The sequence below is a fragment of the Manacus candei genome, unplaced genomic scaffold (genome assembly GCF_025592945.1).
Source record: "Manacus candei isolate 608988 ecotype Guabito, Panama unplaced genomic scaffold, ASM2559294v1 h1tg000023l, whole genome shotgun sequence".
Lineage (NCBI taxonomy): Eukaryota > Metazoa > Chordata > Aves > Passeriformes > Pipridae > Manacus > Manacus candei.
Genome location: NW_026138071.1, coordinates 2,883,917 through 2,906,533, shown reverse-complemented (window position 1 = coordinate 2,906,533; position 22,617 = coordinate 2,883,917). Strand labels below are relative to the sequence as shown.

The 22,617-nt window shown below is 39.2% G+C and overlaps 1 protein-coding gene across 1 annotated transcript in view; it reads left to right on the top strand.

Annotated features, from left to right (window-relative positions):
- The window catches only part of SLC49A4 (solute carrier family 49 member 4), a 69,145-nt gene extending 46,528 nt beyond the window's left edge, over window positions 1-22,617 (top strand). The window contains exons 7-9 of the mRNA XM_051787629.1: window positions 1,270-1,397; window positions 11,818-12,000; window positions 15,213-22,617. Coding sequence (XP_051643589.1) covers window positions 1,270-1,397; window positions 11,818-12,000; window positions 15,213-15,328 — 427 coding nt within the window. The 3' untranslated portion in view covers window positions 15,329-22,617. The remainder of the gene's footprint in view (window positions 1-1,269; window positions 1,398-11,817; window positions 12,001-15,212) is intronic.

The following is a 22,617-nucleotide window of genomic DNA, read 5'->3' as shown; positions in this document are numbered from 1 at the left end:
CAAAACAAGAGGAAAGAAGTTGGTTTGGGAGGGTGAGGGGTGTTTGATTGCATTACTCCTACATCTCTTATGGTATATGTGGAGCTGAGGTTCCTAGTTTTCAAAATGTTGGTAGCATTGTCTCTTTTATCAATTAAGCTATAAGGCATCTGCTTGTAAAGTGATCTTTGTCAGGGCAGAGAAGGCAGTTAGCTGATGGATGGACAAATTTCATCACAGATTGACCTAGGTGGATTATGCTGCCATTAGCCTAATCAAGGTAGGAGGCTGTGAGGGTAGAAGATATGCTTGAGACATACATACCTAACCTATCCATCCCAAAATCACATCTCCTAAGCAGGAGATTATAGAAAATTACTTGTGAATAAATTACATAGACTTTTCTAATATATCTTTTTTAGTAGCTAGGTTGAAATCCCTTTTGAAAAGAGCAATTGCACTGATAATTATGCCATGCGAGCACTGCTCAAGTGCATCCCCATCTCCTTGAAAGAAAAAGAAAAAAAAAATGAAAAAAGCAATTGTGTCATCAGGTGGTATAACAGCCAGAATACCCAAGGGCTTGTGGGGCTGTGCTCCCCAGCCTGTCAAAGGGGTATGTGTAGGAGAGGAGTGACACCAAGCTCTTGGTTTCTGGAACATTTCAACTCAAAACAGCCACTGGCAGAGTGACCGCCTGTATAAAGAGTTCCTCCTTTGCCTAAACCACCAAGAGCTTCATCACCAGCGCATCCAAGGGCTCAGAAGCTGTTCCTTGTCATCTTCAACTTGGGATTCTGGTATTTGGAGTTTTGTCATTTCCCACAAAAATGAATCTGGACACTTAACTATGTCTTGAATGAAACACAGCAGCCTCCTCATATGCTAATGGAGTTCTGTGTCTGCCAAGGGAGACTGGCAAACACTGACAAAGCAGTGATGGAAGTAGTGGTGTGATACTGTGTCCAACAAATGCAGAAGGAAAAAAAAAACAAACCATTCCTCTATACCAAGTGTTTTCATTTGATGCCTTGAGAATTGTTCTGGTTTGGTTGTTATTTCCTGACAGCTAAAAAATCCGTGGCTCTTCAGCTTGACAGCTAGAAATATCACCATTCTATAAAAACGCCTTTTTTTTCTATTCCTGAAAATGAGAAACAACTTTTAGATTCTTTTTATAGTCTCCAAAATGTTTAAGGGGAATATACTGAATTAATTGTCAAGCACCGCATTTAAATAAAAATATGAAAATCAGCATTTGTACTGCTCTGATCTGTGCTTTTATTTCAGGTTTGCAGATTTTATCAGGGGCATGCTGAAGTTTATACTGCTGCTGCTTTTATCTGGAGCAACATTAGCATCAACCTGGTTTACTCTCACCTGTCTAACTAGTGTCACTCATCTGCCTTTAACCACAGGTATTGACAATGATTTTAATTCCTATTATTTATAATTGATATTGCAGGCAAGTATTTGCCGTCTTAACTGTCTTATAACCTGGTTTGTTATCTTTAGTAATACAGTAGTTCTATTAAGACAAAAAAAATACAGTTAGAAAACCTATTGAATCAGAAATATTTTTACCAGCTTTGAATGACTTCATAACAAGGTTAAAAACTTACAAAGCCCAATAATAAGAACCCAGAATCCACATTTAAATTTGATTTGGGGACAAAGTGTTTTTCTTCTTTGAGTCTTTTGAAATAACTGAGGTGAGAAATAAATCAAGAAAAATCAGATGAATGGGTGTAGTGTTGCATATAAGAAACAGTGTTATGTCTGGGAGTTTAGGGGATTAAAACTTATATTAGTTATTGGAAACACGTGGTGCATTTCAAACCAAGGTGACCCATAGTATTTTCAGCCATCTAAATCTGTCCCTGCGCAGTGCTGTCCTCTTTTTTTTGCACCTGCATGCAGGTTCAGGGAACTCTTCCAGCCCAAAATTAACTCAGCCTGTGCCTCAAAAAGACAGGAAAAAAAGCTCTTGGCAGGAGTGGGGGAAAAGCTCAGAGGTCTACTCAGGCTACCAGCAAGCTGTACCTTTATTTGAAAATTAGTGCTGCTTAGTTCTTAAAACTCTGTCCTTCACCTTCTTATCTGCACCAAAGGACTGATCCACCTGTAATTCCAAGACCTTCAACAGAGTAATGAGTTACAGTAAAACCTAAGCCATTGAGATTTAAAAATATATTTATTTAATAAAGAATTCTGTAAATCCATTTTAAATAAAGTGCTGTCTTTGTTATAGGCAATTCATGCATTATAGGAGAAACAAAAACTTTTTTTTCTCGTTTTTAATTAAAGAGTTTGATGTGGAGAGTATATAGAATACTGTTTTACTCAAATTAACTTTGATTTTCAGTGAGTGTCCTTGGTGCATTGCAAATGTCACAACTATAAACTAAAATGGGTACAGAAAATTGAAATACATGATCAGTTCAGGAGCAACACCATCTGGATGGATAGGTCCAATTTGTGCTTTATCTTGAAATTTCAATGTTTTCAAAAAAATTCTGCTTAAATAAAACATAATTTAATCAATAAACAAATGAAATTTCATGATGGCTGTTGTCATACCAAATGACTACACTTTTCCATCAAATCTAAAATAAATGCAATAAAAACTTTTTTCTTGTGCTTGCCTGCTTCGTCGCTACAAGCCTGCAGTAATGTAAATTTTTACAGTAACTTTATCCTCTGAATTGATGCAACAAGCCAAATACATAAATGTCTCTTCAAGTCTATGCATAAGAATGAAGCGGAAAGGTTTCAAGAGGTGAAAGTCATTATGTATGTGCTCACCAGTACTCCAAAATAAAACTGATGGAGCTCTCTCTGATTTTACTTTATTTTTTTTGTAAAGAATTCAGCATGTGACATGGGTTCTATAAGAATTTTTACTTGTTTATAGCAAATAGGTGCATTGCAGTGGTTTTTTTGGAAAGGTAATCCACTGTCAGGACATGAAAGTATGTAAGGTGTTTGAGGTTTGATATACAGTATCCTGAACTAGCATCCCTTGATAAAAATCTGGGGATTGGGTTGTTCTTTTCATGCAGCTATTATTTCTCTTAAAATGGATGATTCCTTAGATTAAGTTGTAATTATATTTTAGAGTTTTATGTCAGTAGTGTTCTTATATATGTCTCTGTAAATACTGAACCATTTCCTTTAAAACACAAGCTTGTTTTGAATAGAAGTGCCAGCAATGTGGTGCATTCCTCAGAAAAAAAAAGTCAATCAAAAGCATCAGAGTCTAATGTGCAAGCACCAAATAAGATCTCTTTTTTCTTATGTTTAAATTTCATAGATAGGTGGTGGGGGAAGGTTCATATCAGGCTCTTCTCATTAAAGTTCATATAAAAGAGATGTTATGTGCCTGTTCAATTTAGCTTCTTGTACACAGAAAAGCAGTGGTATATCTCTATGAAATATGCTGTTATGGATGAAAACACACAAGCTATTTAAGCTAATTTATAGGCCTTCATGCTAGATTATTCCTCAATGTAATGATGCAATATGATGATGACCTCTGCATTCACAGTAATTGGGAGAAACGGTACATTTGAATTGATTTGGATGAACTTCTTTTTTTCTTCTCCTTTTAATTAAAAGTTTGAGATGTAGAGTATATCAGAGTACAAACGTAGGAGGTCAAATGCAGGCCGTGGGCTGGCAGCTTTGGGAAGTGATTTGTGGTAGCTGGTAAAGGTGGAAGTCACTCTGCATCCTCAGTGGGCTGATGTTGACAGTGGGCTGCCAGGTAGTTATCCTCTGTGTGTTTTTGTAGAGGTGGAAGATGTGCAAAACAAAAGCAGCAGTCGTTGTGGAGTTTTTTTCCTCATTCATTTTTTTCTTTTTTCTCTTTATTTTTCTTGTTTTTCCCTTCTTTTTTCTTTTTCTCGTAGTTTTCTTTTTATCTCTAGTTTCTTTTTTTGGTTTGTTTTTTTTCTTTTCAGAAGAGGTCCATGTAATGCTTTGTATCCCAGAGATGCTTTTCAGGCAGCACTGAGCACCTGCTGCAAAGCAGGGATTGTTGTGTTACTGAGAGCAGCAGGGTTTGATGTTGATAGAAGGTTAAAAGGCTCCTCCACTTACTTCTTCCTGCCCTGTGGCAAAGAGCACAACTGTTGGGCTTGGCAGTGCTACAGAGCCAGTGATGGATCTCAGTCCACACCTTCAGCCTCATTCAAATGCTGAGGCAGACCAAGCAGGGTTCAAAACTGACATGGAAACTTGTGCAGGTGTACATTTGATCTTTTCCAACTATGTAGCTCCCATTTTGGGAGGGACTTCCACCTCCTCTCGAGGCCTGCCTCCAGTGTTGTCCTCTTGAACAAGTCAGACTTTGCCCTACAAAACCATACGCATTGCCATCTTCAGCAATACCTGGAAACTGCTAAAATATCCACATGATCTGACAGACTGCTGGTACCGTTAAAAGGGAGCTCTTCCATGGGTCAGGAAAGGCATTTTGATGAGGAGGCAAGACACTTCATGGGAGCCCTTGTATTGGCCCAGGTGTTACAGCAGGAAGCTTCACCACAGAGGTGCAGGCTGGTTAGATAACAATCATCTGCCACATCTCACCTGACAGCTGCTTGATCCATGAATAAAGTTTGCATCCATAGGCAGACCTTGATAGGGGTTTCCCCAGGTCCAGAACCAGTCTTTCCTTTACCATGTGGATATTGGGTGATTCCCCAATAACCTAGCTCATTTCCCTCTTTTGAAAACCCTCTGCCCATCTCCCACCCGGTCTCCAGAGCAAGCCCTTAGGTGGATACATTTACATGGAAGCAGACTTTTTAAATGCTAAAAAGATGAGAGTTTGGCCAATTATACATCCTAAAGGGAAGGGAAGAAAATCTCTAAAGATTTGTTTTTAAAACACAAACAAACCAGCCCTTCTCTTTTAATCAGTATTCTTTGTAGCAGTTGTGGTAATGTCTGGTTTAAATATTGGGGGAGGAAATGTATTTTAAAAAACAGTCACAGCAAAGTGTATTTTCCTGACCTTGCTCGTATAATATTCTCCTAATTCCTTGTAAATAGGCACAACATCATTTAAAGATGTTTCCTACAAAGTGTAATTATGTAGAATGGAGACCTTTAATGCAGATATGAAAAATCAATGACTGCATTTGAGAGTTTTTTTTTAAATTATACTGTTTAGCATTGTTTGTATTGAGTAATGCCTGGATTGTTTTGCATTTGCATAATATGCTCCATTTTTCCTCCAGCCATAGAGGAAGACAAGTTTTCTGTCAGTTGTTGACTTCTTAATGTGTCTCCAAAAGATTTTATAAAAAGTATATTCAGAGTCATATACATGAACTGTAACAACTAGTGTGGGGAAAAAAGAAAGCAAGGCAATAATGATACAGTGCCATCATAGCTACTGTATCATCTGTCTAAAACACCTCTCATCAGCTAATCACAGCTCTCCAAAAACCTTGATTCTGGAATTGATTTATATTTTAAGCAAGCCTGAATTTTATTTTAAGAAATTTTAATTTTAATGTATATTATTTGCATTTCAGTTTCAAAGACAATTTTGTGTACACATCGAGCACTGAAATAGTTTTCTCCATTGAAGTCTGAGCGCAGCTGCTGATCTGTTTCTCTGTGCCAAGTTCATTGTTAGTTTGCTTTGTACTGAACTTCATTATGTGAATTTATGTACAATGGGATACTTCGACCCAAAATAATTGTGTAAGGCATTATAATGCCAGTTTCGGTATCTTGCCACTTTGTATTGCTGGTAGTATCTCTGGATACAAATACTAGCATTTTCCAAAAATTGATATGCAATGCTAGTTGCTCACAGCTCAGATTGAATGTTTTCAGCATAGCATGTCAAGAATATTCTAATATTTATGAGCACATTCAGTGGAATTTTGCTTTACAAAATCTTTTCTAGTGCTGCATGGCAGACACTCTGAATATGGTGGCAACTCCATGAGTTGATGACTATATTTAGGTTAGGCAGCCTACACTTTTATTTTCAGGTTCAACAGATTGAACATTATAAACACATCTGTCTCTCTGTCCTCATCTACAAAGCACAGTATTGAAAAAGAGAGATGTTAATAATTTGATACTGATTGGTTTATTATTTCTGTTTAATTTCTTTACTATAAACAAGATGTGCTTGGTAAGTATAAGGCAGGGGGACCAGAGGATAAAACAGTGACCTGAAAACACTAACTTGCTTATGGCTGTGGGCAAATCATTACCCCCACTCCTGTTGTGCTTTTCCCGCTCATAGGATGGGAGTAATGACCTTTGTTTTGTAGACAGGTTCTATAACTGCACAGATAGAAGAGTGCCTAAAGAAGAACTAATTTAGGGGGCTTATTTGAACACAGTTTTAAAAACAGTGTTAAACAGTATACAGTGCTTGAAATTTAGGAGGAGCATTTCAGGGATGAATATCTATGGATCTGGCCACCTTCAATATCCATTGATAGCAAACTTCAAATATTGTGTAATTTCCAGCCCCCCTCCTTTATATCTTGAGGCTTACTCAGTAATTTCTTTACTTCTTAGTTCTCCAAACTGAATACTCTGCTTTCAAAGAGAATTCCACTTGCTTTTCTCTTCTCATGAGAAGTATATAGAACAAATCAAATTTGATCAGATTTTTGGTTACTTTCAAAACTATATCATGAGATAACAATTTGATCAGTGTGTGCTGGAATGGAAATCCAGACAATGAAACATATTGATGTTATAAACGTGCACTACAGAGACATATTTCTTCTGTTCTGTTTTTTTGTTCCTATAAATGAATTACAGTAAAATTTACTGTCTTACCTTGAGGGAGTCACATTTCTCATGGAAAAATTAAGGGGGACTTCTTCTATGACTTTTCTTGCCATGGCCAGTGGCCAGAATTAGATTATAGGGAGGTTTTATTCTACTTTAACAGACTTTAGATTTTGGTAAGAACTAACTTTGAATTGTTCAGATCATTCATGGGGATACTGAAGCACTAAAGTCAACACAGACTGCATCCACATGAGGCATTATCGTTTCACTTTGAAATTTGGAATATAGTTATAATGCGTACTAACAGAGTGCCCTAAACCTTCATAGGTTTTGCTTTAAATTGTATGCTGCACCCAAGAGAACATATTCTGTTGTATTTACTTTCCTGTTTATCCACATAAAATTTGTGTGAGTCTTGGCTCAGTGTGTCTCAGAAGAGAACTGTTACAAAATGTACAGAGTTCAAGAGATTCTGGCAGAGGACTTTGGAAGAAAGTACTGCACCACCTGCTTGCAGTTGATGCAGCATTGCCTGTGTAAATTTATCTGAAAACTTTTTTTTTTTAAATGGTAGTATTTCATATTCTTTGTTAAAAATCAGCCAAGATACATGTGCCAGTGGTTGATAAGAAGTTGTCACATCACTGGAGGTCCTTCCATCAATTTCATTCGGATTTGGATCAGGCTCTGTAGTTATACATTTAGTGATGGTATACTTTAAGAGTAAATTGCTAAACCTGTTGCAGAACATCCTGGAATATTGTGGGAAATTGTTTGAATGTCAGAGATACTTGAGTCTCCTGCTGTGTTGCAAGCTCCTCTGGGGACACCAGGTGAATTCTGTAATTTAAATTACTTCCCTATTTGAATTCCTAATTTTTTCCTTGATTATTTTTTTATCGGTATAAAGCTTTTGCCACAGCTTGTGGCTGGGAGAAAAGAAAGTCTTTTTCTGGGATACAGGCATGTATTTGCCATCCAGTAGCTGAAGGCGTGTAGGAGATAAGAAGGACGATTCCTTCTTGGCTTCTTACCACTTTTTCTTCTCTTTGTGCTAAGCCACTGTATCATCATCAGTCCCAAGTCAGTACATTGATTCATCTAATTAGTAACATCTCTAATTGTATTATCAAGGCACATTTTATTCCTTGCTTCCTTCCTAGCCAGGAGAATGAGTGCTGAGGGAATAGCATGGATTGCCTCATACCTCAAACATGAACATGACAAGATGAAGCATAGCTTGAGCCTCGTGCTGCAGCAGTTCCTGGCCAGTTCTCTGAAGCAGCTGTGCTTGGGATGGGTGTTTTCCTTTTCCTGATCTTTTTGCAGTGACTAGCCTGAGAAATAGCTGCTTAATGCACATAAATATGTTCTAAATTATTTCAATTAATGTCATGTTTTAGGAAACCTAGCCCAGTTCCATTGTTGATGTCCATAGCTGCCACTGTCTTGGATATACGACTTTGCACATAGCTTCATAGGCATTTAATTCCTTTTCCTAAGAAAAAGTGATCTTTTTTTATACTAATAGCATGACATACTTCCCTGCTGTATGCCTATCCAGGCTAGTTGGTAGTTCTTAGGACATAATGTTAGTTTCTTGGTAAATCATCTATTTTTTTTTCTTTTTCTTTTTTTTTTGTCATTGCTTTCATATTCATTTTTGATGACTGTCATTAAGATTGTCTTAATTGAAAGAACATTTGCTGTAACTTTAGCAGCTGTTCTTCTGCAGTATAAAATCATGGTAATTGTTTGTGTTCATTCAATGCAAGGTCACTGTAATGGAAAGCAAATGGTCTCCGTTAATAGGTAGTGTTCTCCCTGCTATCTTGTTGCCCGTGAGCTGGAATGTGAGATATGCTATTTAGCCTGTGAAATAAAAAGCAAAAAACACTTTTGAACTCTTACTTTACTTCTTTCTGTTACTTATTTTTCTGAAACTGCATATCTTCTCTTCAAGTTTTTGTTTAGTTGACTGGTTGGATTTGTGCCTTAGTTGCCAAGTGAATGAAATAAGCTTATTTGTATATCACTGAGGACGACCCCGGGTGATTTACAGATACATGAAATAAAAAACAGTTTCCCATCACTACAATATGTACCCATTAAGGAAGGCTTTCAGATGTGCACATCTCCTCCACTTTCAGAGCTTCTTTTTGTGGCTTACCAGTTAAAAGCTGTCATTTCCATTAGATGTTAGAACTTAAATTGGCATCTTCTGGATGCTGTATTCTGTCTGTCCTGTTGCCATGACATTTCTGCTTTTTAATTCCAAAGGTGAGTGTACCTATGGATAGACCTTGTTTCCTCAGTATTACCTGTGGTTGCAGCTGAGGTGTTGTCATTGGTATTCAACTGGCAGTTTTTGGTGTGCATACACAAGGCAGGTAACACTCTGGGGCAACCAAAGGATGATGCTAAAGCTGCTTTGCTCCTAATACTATGGAAGTGTGAGGTGTGTGCTGGTGGGTGCTGCTGAGTGTCATGACAAGGAAATGTGAGGGTGTAGTTTCTAAAATACAGAGTTATTCCACTTGTTCACTTATGGTCTGGTTCTCTTAACACATTTTAGTAAGTGATGAGTAATGATGTAGTTCAACTAGCATATTTTAAACCTACAGGTCTATTTTGAAGTCTCCTGTTTGTTTTATGAAAACTTTGGCACCTACTAGGTTAACTAAAATTTGAAGTCATAATCTTTTAAATGGCTGCTAATCTTTGATGGATATTTTTTACTTAATCTCATTGACTCTTGAGTTTCTAGAAATTATACATCTCTGGACTGCCTTTAATCAGAGGCATGTGATTCCCCTTTCCTGGGTGTTGGTCTTTATGGCAGATGATTCAGCCCTCCTGGAGAGGTGTTGCCTCTGACATTCTGTACACAGCTCCACTTTTCATGGTGCTGCTGTGGCTTTCAGCAGCTTTATGGCTATTTCTGCTGTTTGAGTTTCTGATACAGAATTACAACTGGCTGACACCTTCTCTTCTTTGGGGAAAGTTCTGAAATGTTCTCTAGAAGTATAGCAAGTAGTTACCTATAGATATCTTCAACTGAGTGTAATAAGGGACAGATGTTCATTTGTCTTAAGAGATTCTTATATTTTGTTTATGTGTTGGTTTCTTAAGCAAGTACAAAAATTTCAAATAGCCGAGTATGTTTGGATTTTCTGGCTACCCCTGATAGCAGTTAGAGACAGTTAGAGCAACATGCAGTGGTGTTTGAGGTAAGCGGGAGTTCAAAGAGTGGCTCATGAAATTTTAAATACTGGCAAGGACTTGCAGTAAAAATCTATGGATCTTTTAACTAGGAAATCAGTTCTTAGTGTGTTAGGTGGAAGAGCCCATTAGGAAGAACATCCTAATACTGGTTTGGTTTTTTTTCTTCCTCTCTGACAACGCTTGGACATACCTTGCATTGATTTCTTTGGTTTATTCTGCAGTTTATGATAAGAGAATTTAAGAGTTGGGAAAGTTACCATGGTTTTTTTGGGAGGGGTGGTTGGTTTTTTTGGGGGCTGGTGGTTTTTTGTTTGTTTTTTCTTAAAAGCTCAGAGTATTGTGGTATATTTTAAAAAGCAGGAGCCAGCTCTCCCTCCCTTTTCTTGTCTAGAGAAATCCTTTGTAGAGAAAGAAATATTTCTTTGTGCCTTGGAAACAAACCATATCAAATAGAGAATCTGATAGACAGCCCTTTCTGCTTTTTAATGCCTTTATCTCTTTCCCATGATTCTTCACATTTTAAGAAACAGTGATTTTTTTTTTTTTTTATTTTTTGAAGGTGGAAGTTTCCTGCTTCCTAACAGTTTCTCAATTGAAAGCTTGAGCAATGCTTAACAGAAGATGAAGCAAAGCTGTTTCAGTTCTCCCCTTTCCAAGACAGAAGAGTGTAAATTAAACTGAAATATAACTGTATATACCTATATGAAAAAAAAATTGTCTAAGGATTTTGTACCATAGTGAAGTGAAAATATACTATAAATAATTTCTCTGTGACTTTGTAATACTTTTGTATCTGAAAATTTTTTCTTTACGTTTTCTTATAATTTTGGTGGAAACTTCAGAAATTATTCCAGAGTTTTCTCATTTTTTTTCAAACCAAATAATTTCTTTATTCTTTTTACTCGATCAGTAACCTTGAGTTGTTGAGTTTGCAGGCCAGGAAATCTTTCCCATCCCAAAACAGCACTAAGGAAAGACTTATTTAAATTTCTAAATTGGTACTAAATTTTCCTGAAGTTTTCAGTTTTCCTTTTTTCTTTTTTTCCCCAGAAATAGTTATAATAGATTTATTAAATGATAATGTAGGCTTCTCTGTTAAGCACTGTAAAGTATTTGGCAGTGTTAGAAATTGTAGAACAAAACAGTCGAGGCTACTGAGGAAATGTCTATATTCTTCTGTTGATTTGTCCAAGAAAAACAATTTGTTGTACAGCAGTGAATAATCTGCGTTATCAAATCTATCCCGTTCCTGTCAGGCGCTGGGTGCCCTTCATTTCCTTTTGCAGCCAGAAGGGATTCAACATGTTGCAGCTCAGGCTGTGCTGAATACTAATGTCTTGATATCTGGTAGATCATTAGTATTTATTTGTAAAATGGAAGCAGAATTAGTTTTGACCTTTAGAGCTAAGTCAAAAGGTTAATCCACGTCCATTTCCAATTTGGTGCATTAATTGCTCCCTGTCCTAATTGTTTGGAGGACAATATTTTCTGTTTGTTTCAGAGGTAAATCAAACTGTAGGTGATGCTCTGCATTCATAATTTTGTTGTTTGTTTTACTTACAAGTGAATTCCAAATCACTGCGTGTATTTTCCTGGGTTCTGTTTAAATAAATAAATAAATAAATAAATAAATCAGTATTTCTGATATTTTTTTCCAAATCAATGCATGCATTCTGCCTAAAGCTAGTGGGATGTGATATGCTTTATGATACACAGAGGATAAAAATAAGTTTATGCGTTTTTTTGGTTATTCAAATATCAGTATTCTTGGCAGCTCTGAATAGGGGGGAAAAAATACCAGCATGAAATTAATAACTGTTTTTGTTTGTGTTATAGCTACGCTGTACACATCCTGCATTTTGTTGGGTATATTCCTCAACAGCAGCGTACCAATATTCTTTGAGCTCTTTGTGGAGACAGTCTACCCTGTTCCGGAAGGAATTAGCTGTGGAGTTGTCACCTTCTTGAGTAATGTGTTTATGGGAGTGCTTTTGTTTTTCCTCACATTTTACCATACAGGTAAGAAATATAAGCCACTTTGAAAATGTAATTCTCCAGTAAGACATACCTTTGTCAGTAAAACGGAGGATTTGCTCATACAATTTCTCTAATAAACAAATGTTTGAATCCCCCAATGGGGCAGCAAGGAAGGAGAATTTTAATTGTTCTTTCCTATGTGCATGCTAATAAAAATGAAATTACTTAGATGCAGGATACATTCCACTTAAATTTGCTGTAGCCAGGTACATCAAGGTACACATTGTCATCATATTTTTTAAAGGCCTGGTAATGTGACCGTTAATAATGGTTATATCTGTGGGTGTTCAAAACCACAGTAAAGCTAATGCAATCTTGTACTTCTGGGTAAAATTGTATTGCCCAGGAGGGGCAGAGCAGAAATGCCCCATTTATGGTCAACTCTGTTCAGTGGGTTGGATGTACCATTGCAGAGGAGAGAGCAACTCTTCAACACTGCTCAAAGTTGAAATAGCCATTCCTTTAGACAATCCTGTGGCCTAATCCAGCACATCAGTGTTTTGCTTGATGTTCTCATCAACTTCTTCACACTTTCTCATCTCTCAAGTATTGGCTTCCTTGTAACTCGTAATTAAAACTTACAACTTGCTATTTAGTAGGCTATAATACATATTATTACTCTAAGCTGTAAAATAAGAACCCAACTTGCTTTCAAAGGGAAGTGGTCTTTATTAATGTCTTTCAAAGATGCAAATTTTTGGTTTGTCTTTTGTCGTTGTGGTAAACGTTTGCATCATGATGCAAGACTTGTAAACCATTAGCAAATATGAGCTTTTATGTATTATCATGAAAGCATTTACTTCTTAAAATGTTGTGTTTTATCACCAAGAGGAGACTGACAAATTTCAGAATGAATTCTGCTAGAAATTATCAAGGTTACAACCTGGGGCCGTTTTTCAGCATAGTTTGTATCTTTCTGCCATGGAATTACAAAGTAGGATGACAACACTGTTCCAAATTGTGGTCTGTGAACACGGAGAGAATTTTATTTTTTTTTAATACTGTTGTTCAACTGCATCATTGTAAAATCTGAATGCTAACCAGGTTAGCCTCGGGTGATATGAGAGTTAGTCTTTACATTTTAAAATATGCTTTTAATATTAATTTTTTAAATATTAATTGGTGTGAATTATAGTTTCTGACATTCATACCTGAACTGGAAAGATGACACAGAATATTCTGATAATTTTTTCAGCATTTTTCAGAGTAGCAATCCAGCGTTTGGCATTACTTAATAACTGAGGATGGGAATACAGTGTCTCACTTCTGATGGAAGAATTATGATTAGGTGAACTCGTTCCCTCATAAATAGGGTATTTGGGGCCATTTTTGGTCTCTAGTATTTCTTTTCCTAGCAGGTATCAGTAAATGCAGGTAAGGACAAACCTGAAATTGGTATATCCGTATACTTGGAATATTTTCCCTATTTCTTCAAAGGAGAAAACAAAAAAAGTAAAAAAAAAATGTAATTTGTGCTTAGGACATTCCATTCTTTGATTGAAAGTACAAGAGAGTATGTGGTCACTGAGGGGGTCAGTGCCAGTGGGTGCTGTTGGCTCCTCTGACTAAAAAAAATCCTTTAAGGGGTCGATAATGATCTTAATCATTTGCTTTCATTTGATTCAAATACATCCTCTAATGGCATTTGAGAAGCTTACAGATAAATCAAAACTCAGTCAAATTCATCTTGTTCCTTTGGTCTTTCCTTTTAGGCCAAATAATCTTTCAGTAGTTTTAATTCTGATTTCTCTTCTCCTCTGATATTGCAAATGCTGTGAAAGACCCAAAGCCTGGAAGCTTTCCAGTGCCCTCAAGATTTTGGTTCATCTACCACAGTGGAGATGTAAACCTTCCTAAAGCTCAGCCTCCCTGCTAGTGCTGTGTCCTGCACCCGAAAGCTGTAGCCTCTGGATGTGTTTTCCTTTGGCTTTTCTGCAGGGACTTCTGAGGGAAAAACAAAAGCAAACTGACCTTTGGCTTCATGCGATCGATGCGTTCGCTGCATCGCCAGAGCTGTCACAAATTCTGGATTAAAAAAGATTCACAAGTTAAATTTGGTGTGTTAGAAATTTTGAGTTAAAGTCTGTTTAATCCAATTAAACAAGAATATTATACGGAAAATAATAGCAAAGCATCTGACTATTGACTTCTGGCAACACATAACACAGTCTTCTCCAAGCCTAGAAAGATTTTATTTTGGTTTTAATAACATTACTACCTAAACAAATCCCTATGGGTTTATGGTGGATCAGGGAAGGAGTTGTTTGAAGGTTATTGGTTTTGGAAAGTTGATTTTTTTAGACTTTCTGACTTTTGTTGTTTGCATTGTGTAATATAAATGATGATTTTTCTTTTAGCAATATAAATTACAGATTTAAGAATGTAGCAGTGCTGAAGCCTTGATTTTGATTAAGAGACCTTGAGGGAGAGTTTAGGTTCTGTAAAATTAAATCAGTAATAATAATAAAGGAAAATTTTAAAAAATAAATAGAACAATATCTCCAGTGAAATTAATATTTCTTCAGTAAATTGACAGATTCTTTTTAAAAAAGGAAATTGTGGTGCACTTAGTTTGAAAAAAATTGAATAAAACTGTTAATTAGTAGGCAAATATCAGATGATAGGATTTCTTGAATATGGAACACAACCTTTTAAGAGCAGTACATTACATCCAACAGCTAAAAAGAGGCTTCTGAGGAGTTGTTTTTGCAACTAGTTTTAAGTTGAATTGATTGTACTAAGCACAGGTTTCTTCTGAGGAATTGCTTTTCCCTCCTTATACGATGTAGCAAGTTTGATTCAAAATCAAATCCAACTTTTTCCTACACTTTTAATTTGTTTTAGTTCTCAATCCATAGAAATCAAAGAACTAATGAGTAGAATCTTTGGAAGTGGTTTATTCTCCATTAGCAATGATAGATTTTATTTTTTTTTCCCTGTTCTCTTCATTGGCAGGTTGCATAAGGAGGATTAACATTAGCTGGAGGCATTGGCTATAAATATATATATATATAACTTGAGGCATCCATGGAGAAGTCTCGTAGACCTTGTCAACCATTGATCAGTCAAGGGCTGTCAGGATTTTGTTCAGAACACAGCAATTTCCTTCAAAACAGCCATCAATCCAAGTTTTGGTCACTTTAAACACAGAACATGTTTGATAATTCAGGTTGGGTCTCTGTTCTGCTTTACAGAGTTTTCCTGGTTCAACTGGTGCCTGCCAGGATCGTGTCTGCTCAGCCTGCTCCTCATCCTGTGCTTCCGTGAATCCTACGACAGACTCTATCTCGACGTTGTCGTCTCTGTGTGATAATGCCAGACTGGTGAGGGGTTGGAAGAGACTGGAAGTCAGCTTTGCAGTCTGCACATCTGCCTGGATTTGCACAGCTGGACAGCAGAAACACAAAGAAATTACAAGACTTAATCATGGCTTTATTTAGAGAGGGTGAGGGACGGGTTGTTCTTATGTTCAAGACCACCTTGATTTGCTGTAAATGTGGAACTTGAGTGGTGATAATGATGCCAAAATGCACAAAGAGAATATATCTGCTGTTCAGGTCCCAGTGCCAGAGCTGGGGCTCTCTATTTAAGGGGCTGTCGATGTGTTGCAGTGAGGTGTACGTTTTGTGTGTGTGTGTGTGCCTGTGTGCTGACTTACGGTTATATGCACCAGGGTACCAGTAATCTTTGCAGTCTTCTATCAGAATAGAAATAAGGAATAATCTTAACAAAAGGAAAAAGAGAAAGGAAAAAAAATCTTTTCTTTAAGATCTCTTCTAAGTCACTAGTCATTTATATATTGAATGTCCATTAAACAGTACACTACATTTACATTCTAATAAAGTGATTTCTGATATAAGACACTGGTACCAGGGTTTTTAGCCATACTAAATATCCCAAATAATCCTTGCAGTGTTGTTAGAGGTGTTTGTAATCACCCTGGAGCACAAGTAAACAATAGCTTTAGCTGCCACCGAATCCCAACTTGCACCCACAGTCATCTCTGAAATACCACTGTGGTTCCATATCTCCTGAATATGGAACATTCGTGGTGTACTGGAGAGTCACTCTTGCTAAATGTTGTTCTAAAAACCACCACTGTGTCACCTTTCCATCCCCTGTCTCCAGTACTGCCTTTTTTACTGTGAAGACCTGTTTGTGACACTGAATACTGTGGATGTGGATGTCTGAGTCCTGCTAGTTCTCTTCTGATACTCTAAGGTGTGTGTGGATTTTAGAAATAGTTAATGATTGAGGGTGCCTAAACAATATTGCTTATAACCCAAGTCTTGAGAAACCACTGTTTCCTAAAAAAAAAATCTTTCTAGTTGATGAGGTGTGCTGATAGCGAAATGACAATGAGAAATAACTCATGAGTTCTGGCATAATATGGGAAATTAACGCCAGCTCTTTTTATCAATACTAATCTGTGGTCATTCTGGCCCTTACTTGAACATAAATATTAAAGACACTTTGAATAGTTTTTTAAATCAATTTTTAAACCTGCTAATAATTTCTTAATTATATTCTTAGATTTCAGTTCAGCATCATTTACAATTTTGCCGTGTGTGTGTGTGTGTGTGTTCCGTGCTTTATTGTTACGGGGGTGTGTTCGTGTGTGTGTGTGTGTGCATATTTATATCTATGTACACACAAATAAAACTTATATATATAACATATATATATATAAGTTATATAAGGGTATGTGTTTACATAGGTTTATTTTAAGTGATCCTGTCTGGGGATGGTGGTTTGCCTGTTTGTAACTAAGCCAGTCACGGCTGTGAATGGAAACACGAGCATACGCTGTCTGCGACAGGAATTTTTTTCAGGGGGCGAATGATTTCCTGTCGTGGCAGCTTTATCACAGGGGGTGGGTGCACGTGTTGGAGGAGCCTGGTGTGCAGGATTCTGTGTCTGCAGAAGTCTGAATCAAGCACCCTCTGCTCCAGTGTGGGGCTCTTCTCTGTGGCCCTGGGGTGACACCAACGCTGTAAGCTCACTCAAATAAACCCTGAACTGAGCGCTACTTTTCAGACACGAATCTGTTCGTTCTGCCTGCTCTCCTTTTGCAGAGAGAATACGCCACTAAGACCTTTAACTCAGGAGTGTGTCTGTGCAGTAAAATAAAACAAGTTGTTCCTGGCTTTTATGTTTTCAGAGCAATGGATATATTTACTGAGTAACTGAAAATGGATTTAGCTCATTACCTGTATCAGCTACTAAATGATCTTTTCTGTCTTGAAGCAGACTCTTTGTGGAAATGGAGCTAACCTACACGGGGATTACTAAATCAGTCTAAACAGCATGTTCAGATCCACTGGCATCATCCTCTTACTGTTTTTTGGATGAATGGTATTAACTATCCAACTTCTTTTTACTATGTTTTAGTGCCTAGAATAGTTTCAGTATCCAGTAGCTGCTGCTACCTATTGTCTTCTGAAACCAAGGATCGCTTGCCAAGAGTCTGATTGGAGTTGCATTGTCATGGCAGAACTGCAAGCTTGGATGGCTCTTCAGAGCTCTGTTTCTGCAATTTACTGTAGCTATATTAAGATTAAAATTGCACAGCTCAGGCACTGTCCCTAGTGACAGAGATTTCTAATCCTTTCACTGTCCTGACTGTTTTAAGATGGAGAAGCACTTCAGGCAGTGTTCAGACTATAACCTATTCTGCCTCTGTTCCAGAAAGCATCAAACAGTTCAAAATAATTGTCAGTGCTGCCAGATGCAGGCTCTCCTTAGTCACAGGAGAAGAGTGAACCTCTTGTTTTAAACCTCATTGATTGTTTTTCTGAGTCAGTGTGAATTGCTCACTGCAATCCCAGTGCTTTGGTAATGTTTCTCTGTGTGAGGGGTTGATCGTGGCTGGATGCCACGTGCTCAACAAAGCCACTCTGTCATTGCCCTCCTCATCTGGGCAGGGCAGAGAAAATATAACCAAGAGCTCGAGTTGAGATAAGGACAGGAGAGATCACTCACCATTTACCATCACAGGCAAAACAGACTTTTGGGGAAATTAGTTTATTTATTAGCAGTCAGATCACAATAGAATAATGAGAAATAAACCAAATCTTAAAAACACCTTCCCCCCACCCCTCTCTTCTCTCTGGGCTTAACTTCACTTGTGGTTTTCTCTCCCTCCTCCCCCCAGAGGCGCAGGGAGACAGGGAATGGAGAATGTGGTTAGATCATCACACAGTCTCATCCCTTGAGGAGGACTCCTCACACTCTTCCAAAGCTCCAGCATGGGATCCCTCCCAGAGGAGACAGTCCTCCATGAATTTCACCAGTGTGGATCCCTCCCAAAGGGTGCAGACCTTTGGGAACAGTCCTGCTGACAAAGCTGCTCCAGTGTGGGCTCCTCTCTCTGTGGTGCCACAGGTCCTGCCAGGAGTCTGCTCCAGCACAGGCTTCCTGCAGGGTCACTGCCTCCTTCAAGCATCCACCTGCTCTGGCATGGGGTTCTTCACAGGCTGCAGGTGGATCTCTGATCCCCCATGGACATCCATGGGCTCCAGGGGCACAGCTGCTTCTCAGTGATCTTCACCATGGGCTGCAGGGGAATATCTGCTCCAGTGCCAGGAGCACCTCCTGCCCCTTCTGCACTGACTTGGGTACCTGGAAAGCTGTTCCTCTCACACACTCAGTCATCTCTCCAGCTGCAATTGAAGTTGTGCAGTAACTACTTTCCCCTTCTTATATCTGTTATTCCAGAGGCTCTACCACTGTAAGGATTTTATTTTATTAGCAAGTCTGGCTCAGGACAGGTGAGGATTGTAGATGTGCTTGCTGAGATCTCAGAAAAATATTTTATCCCCATCTGTGCCCCATAGCAGCATCCTTCAGTGGAGGAGCAGTCCATTTCATGTCAGTAACCCAACTCAACCCATAGGAATATTTTTGGATAAGTGTTATCACTTGGTCCACCCTTGTCTGGATTTACAAAGGGTGCAAGCTGCCAGGATAACTGCATTTTGATAGAAGTTTGAGTTTGAGAGCTCAGGGAGAGCCCTAAACAGTGCTTATACAATTAGCAATAGTGCAGAATAGGCTCAAAACAGTTAATGTTTTTCTTAATAATGAGTGAAAGTTCAAAGTCTCTCTAACTTTTGAACCAGTAATGATGTTGGCTGCTGTGTGACCTGTGACTTGCCAGCAGAGGAAGACGCCCTGGGGAGCCAAAGAATTTGCCCCTCTTCATGGCCCATAAGTTCACAGCCCTGAGGAACATTTTCCCCAGCAGTGCTGGGCCCCTTAACCACAGGTAAATGTGTTATGGTTTGTGTTGGAAATGCTGGGAAGGATGCTCCATAGTGATCACTCTTTCTCAGTAGTTAATTTTAAATATGGGCTGTTCCTCTAGTTTCTGTTTGGATTGGTAACACTCTGGGTTCAGCTTCCAGTGCTGCTAGTTTTTCTTCTCCTGAGCTACAGAGCAGTGCTGGCTTCCATGCTGCTCATGAGGAGGCTCAGGATTAGAATATGTAGGCTCCACTTGCAGCACTGGTTGCTGTCTCTGGTTACTGCTGTTACCATTAATTCCTCTTGATTCCTTCACCTTCCCCTGTGGCTGCCTGCTCCCCTGAGCTGGAGGTGTGGAGAAGAGCTTCCGTGCTCCCAGGCCAGTTCTAGAGGGATGGGTTGGCTGGCCGTGTGCTTAATATACGTGAAAGTAGGGATTTTTTAGAAAATCATGCCAGCAGGAAGACAGTGCAGATCCAAAGGATTCTGCAAATATTGTGAACTAATAATCTGTTACAAAAAGACTGTAATTTGCCTGAAACTTGTAATTTTAGCTCCCACACCTAGAGAGACCAAGGTGCTAGACACCGTGTGTTAGGTATTCAGGCTCACAGCATCCTGGAGTCACTCTCAACTGTCTGACAGAGCTGAAATGAGTAGAAGTGGGATGTCTTCAATCTTGGAGTGGATTGGAAAACCCCAGGCTGTGTCAGTGTTTGCAGTGGTAACCTGGGGAGAACAACAGGCTGGTGGATTGAGTAAGGGGAGGGGCCTGGTTCCAGGAGGCATCTCAACAGTGAAATATTATGTTGAGTTGATCATATAAAATTCGAAGGTTTGAGGTGATGAGGATGTTAATGCCTGGCTTGTTCTACAGTAAACTGAGCAAGTGACTGGGTAGCCTTGCGCTGCAACATAAACAAGCAGAATTGATTGATGTGCATATATTAGCTGTTACAAGAAAGAGAAATGCAATTTAATTGTGAGCAGTGACTGAAATATGAATGGGAATTACACAGTTTGCACAGTAGATGTAACTGCTCTGTAATGCTGTGACAGCAGGGCTTTAATTGTTCATTTCTTCTGTTGGGTCACCTGCAAATATTAGTAAGTATCTATGACAAAGGCATTTTTATTCTTGGGGAGTTTTCTTTTATACTAAGTATGGGCCATTGTAATAACTTAGCAGGACAACTACTACATTGGTATGGAACCCTACATGAATATTTGGTATGGATTTAGTATTTGATGTTGGTGCCACCAATTCTCAGTGTTCTTGAAGCACCACATGGGAGAGCAGGGATGTGGGGTATGCAAGGAGGCCACCGCGTGCATGGATGCACAGTCGTGCAAGGGTAGATGCTGACCCTGCCAAAACACACAAGAACTTAATAATCTGTGGGTCCCAACATCTGGACTGGGAGGAAGAGGAGGGAAACATGCGCAGGCAGAAATGCTGCCTCATGGCTGCTGCCTCCTGACAGACAGACAGACAGACAGCCTCCAGGCTCACTGCTTCAGGTGTGAGGGATCATAGCTATCCACAGAGGCCCCAGTCATTTCCCTGCAACAATTACTGCTGTGAGGTGGGTTGTGAGTGGCACAGGAATACCTGCCTTGCTCCCTCCAGGAGTGTCAGTTCAGCCAGCAGAGGAGAACTGTCACAGAGCAGGCACAGCCCCACTGGAGTCAGAAGAAGATGTCAATCTGGTCACAATTTTTGCAGTTTGTGTTTCAAGACAGATTAAACCAAAAAATAGAGGAAGAAATGTAACTCTGTCCAAAGTTTTGACAAGCAAAAGCAAATATTTGCACAGATGTGCTGGCTCCTGCCTATTACTTGGGATCACAACGTGTTTGGAGCAATTTGCGCCCCCCCCAGCTCTGGAGTGTGGACCTGTTTCTGCAGCCCCAACACCACTTCTTCACTGCTCAGTCCCAGCAGCACTGCAGGAAACTTTGTGCCCAGGCTGGGGGGCAGCAACCAGGGCAGAGCGGGAGAAGGGAAGCGCTGAGCCAGGATGCCCAGGAGGTGTGATGCTGGTGGGCGCCTGGATTATTTGCACAGGAGGGGTGTCTTCTGAAGCCCAATTAAGAGTCTCCTTTTTTACTTCCTCAAGGATGAGTTTCTGATGTTTGTTTTCAATTTGTGATGTGATTTGTGTGCAGGGACAGCTATAGTGATGGCACATGGCATGGAGTCGCTGATTTTCCAAGGTGTGCAGATTTGCTCTCTGCAATAACTACTGCCTACATAGTCTCTCTCCCCACTGGCTTCCTCCATGTGATTTATCCACTTGTTAACAACAGGACAGGCCCACTGCACTCACTTTGTTATTGCTACATGAAGAAAATACCATCAGCAAAACCTTTTTGCTTTTTGGGGAGCTTTTCCCTTCAGGCTGAGGCCACTTCTCCAACCTTAGTCCACCTCTTTGTAAAAGCCAAAACAACCCCAAGCCCATGTTTTCCTTTGCAGAGGGGGATGTGCAGGTTTGTGTGACACTGGGATGGATAGTGAGAGCCTGGGCACTGCACTTGATCTGTCACAGAGCTGCTCAGAGCCTTGGGGAAGGGCTGTTTGTGCATGGGGGGCTTCGCTCTCCCCACCTGTAATGGGATGGGGATGCCACATGTCCCTCCCTGGGCAAGGGTACTCTGGATGTGCAATGTAAGCCATGATGCAAAAACAGAGTTGGCTTCCTTCCTTCAACCCCTGCCTGCACTTCTGTGTGCCCCGACCTTTCTGCTGCCACCCTGTCACCTGAGCAAGCCCAGCAGAGCTGCAGGGTGTCCCCACGGGCAGCCAGCCATCAGCTCCTGCTTCCCCCAGGATAACCATGTGCTTTCCAAATATATTGATTTTCTCTGCCTATGATATTTGCTAGATTAAAATCTCTGTTCCCCTACCAAGTTTAATGTCTTCTGTTGTGCATTTTAGAAAAGTACTTGATAAGGTGGAAAAAACCAAGCTTTTAATTATGGGACGCACCTAACAGTTGGGGCTTTTTGAACTACATGAACATATGGAGAAGGAAGAGGATTTTGCATGTTGGAGAGCATCTTTGTAAACTATCCTTGACTTGTAAGACTGTTCAGTTTTACTGGAGTTTGTATGCATTTTACTTTTGTAATTTTTTAAATGATTTGATAGAATTTTAGGGCAAATTCTACATTTTGTATGCAATATTCCGATGTGGTCTATTTTTATTTTTGAGAAAATAATGTTGAAAGCACTATATACTTGTCATTGTAACGTATCCACCATGTCATTTCTATTTAAAACTGGACTCTGACCATGAAGTGCGTGTTATTTTACGTACTGGTTGTTGCACATTAAAGAGGTTACTCAGA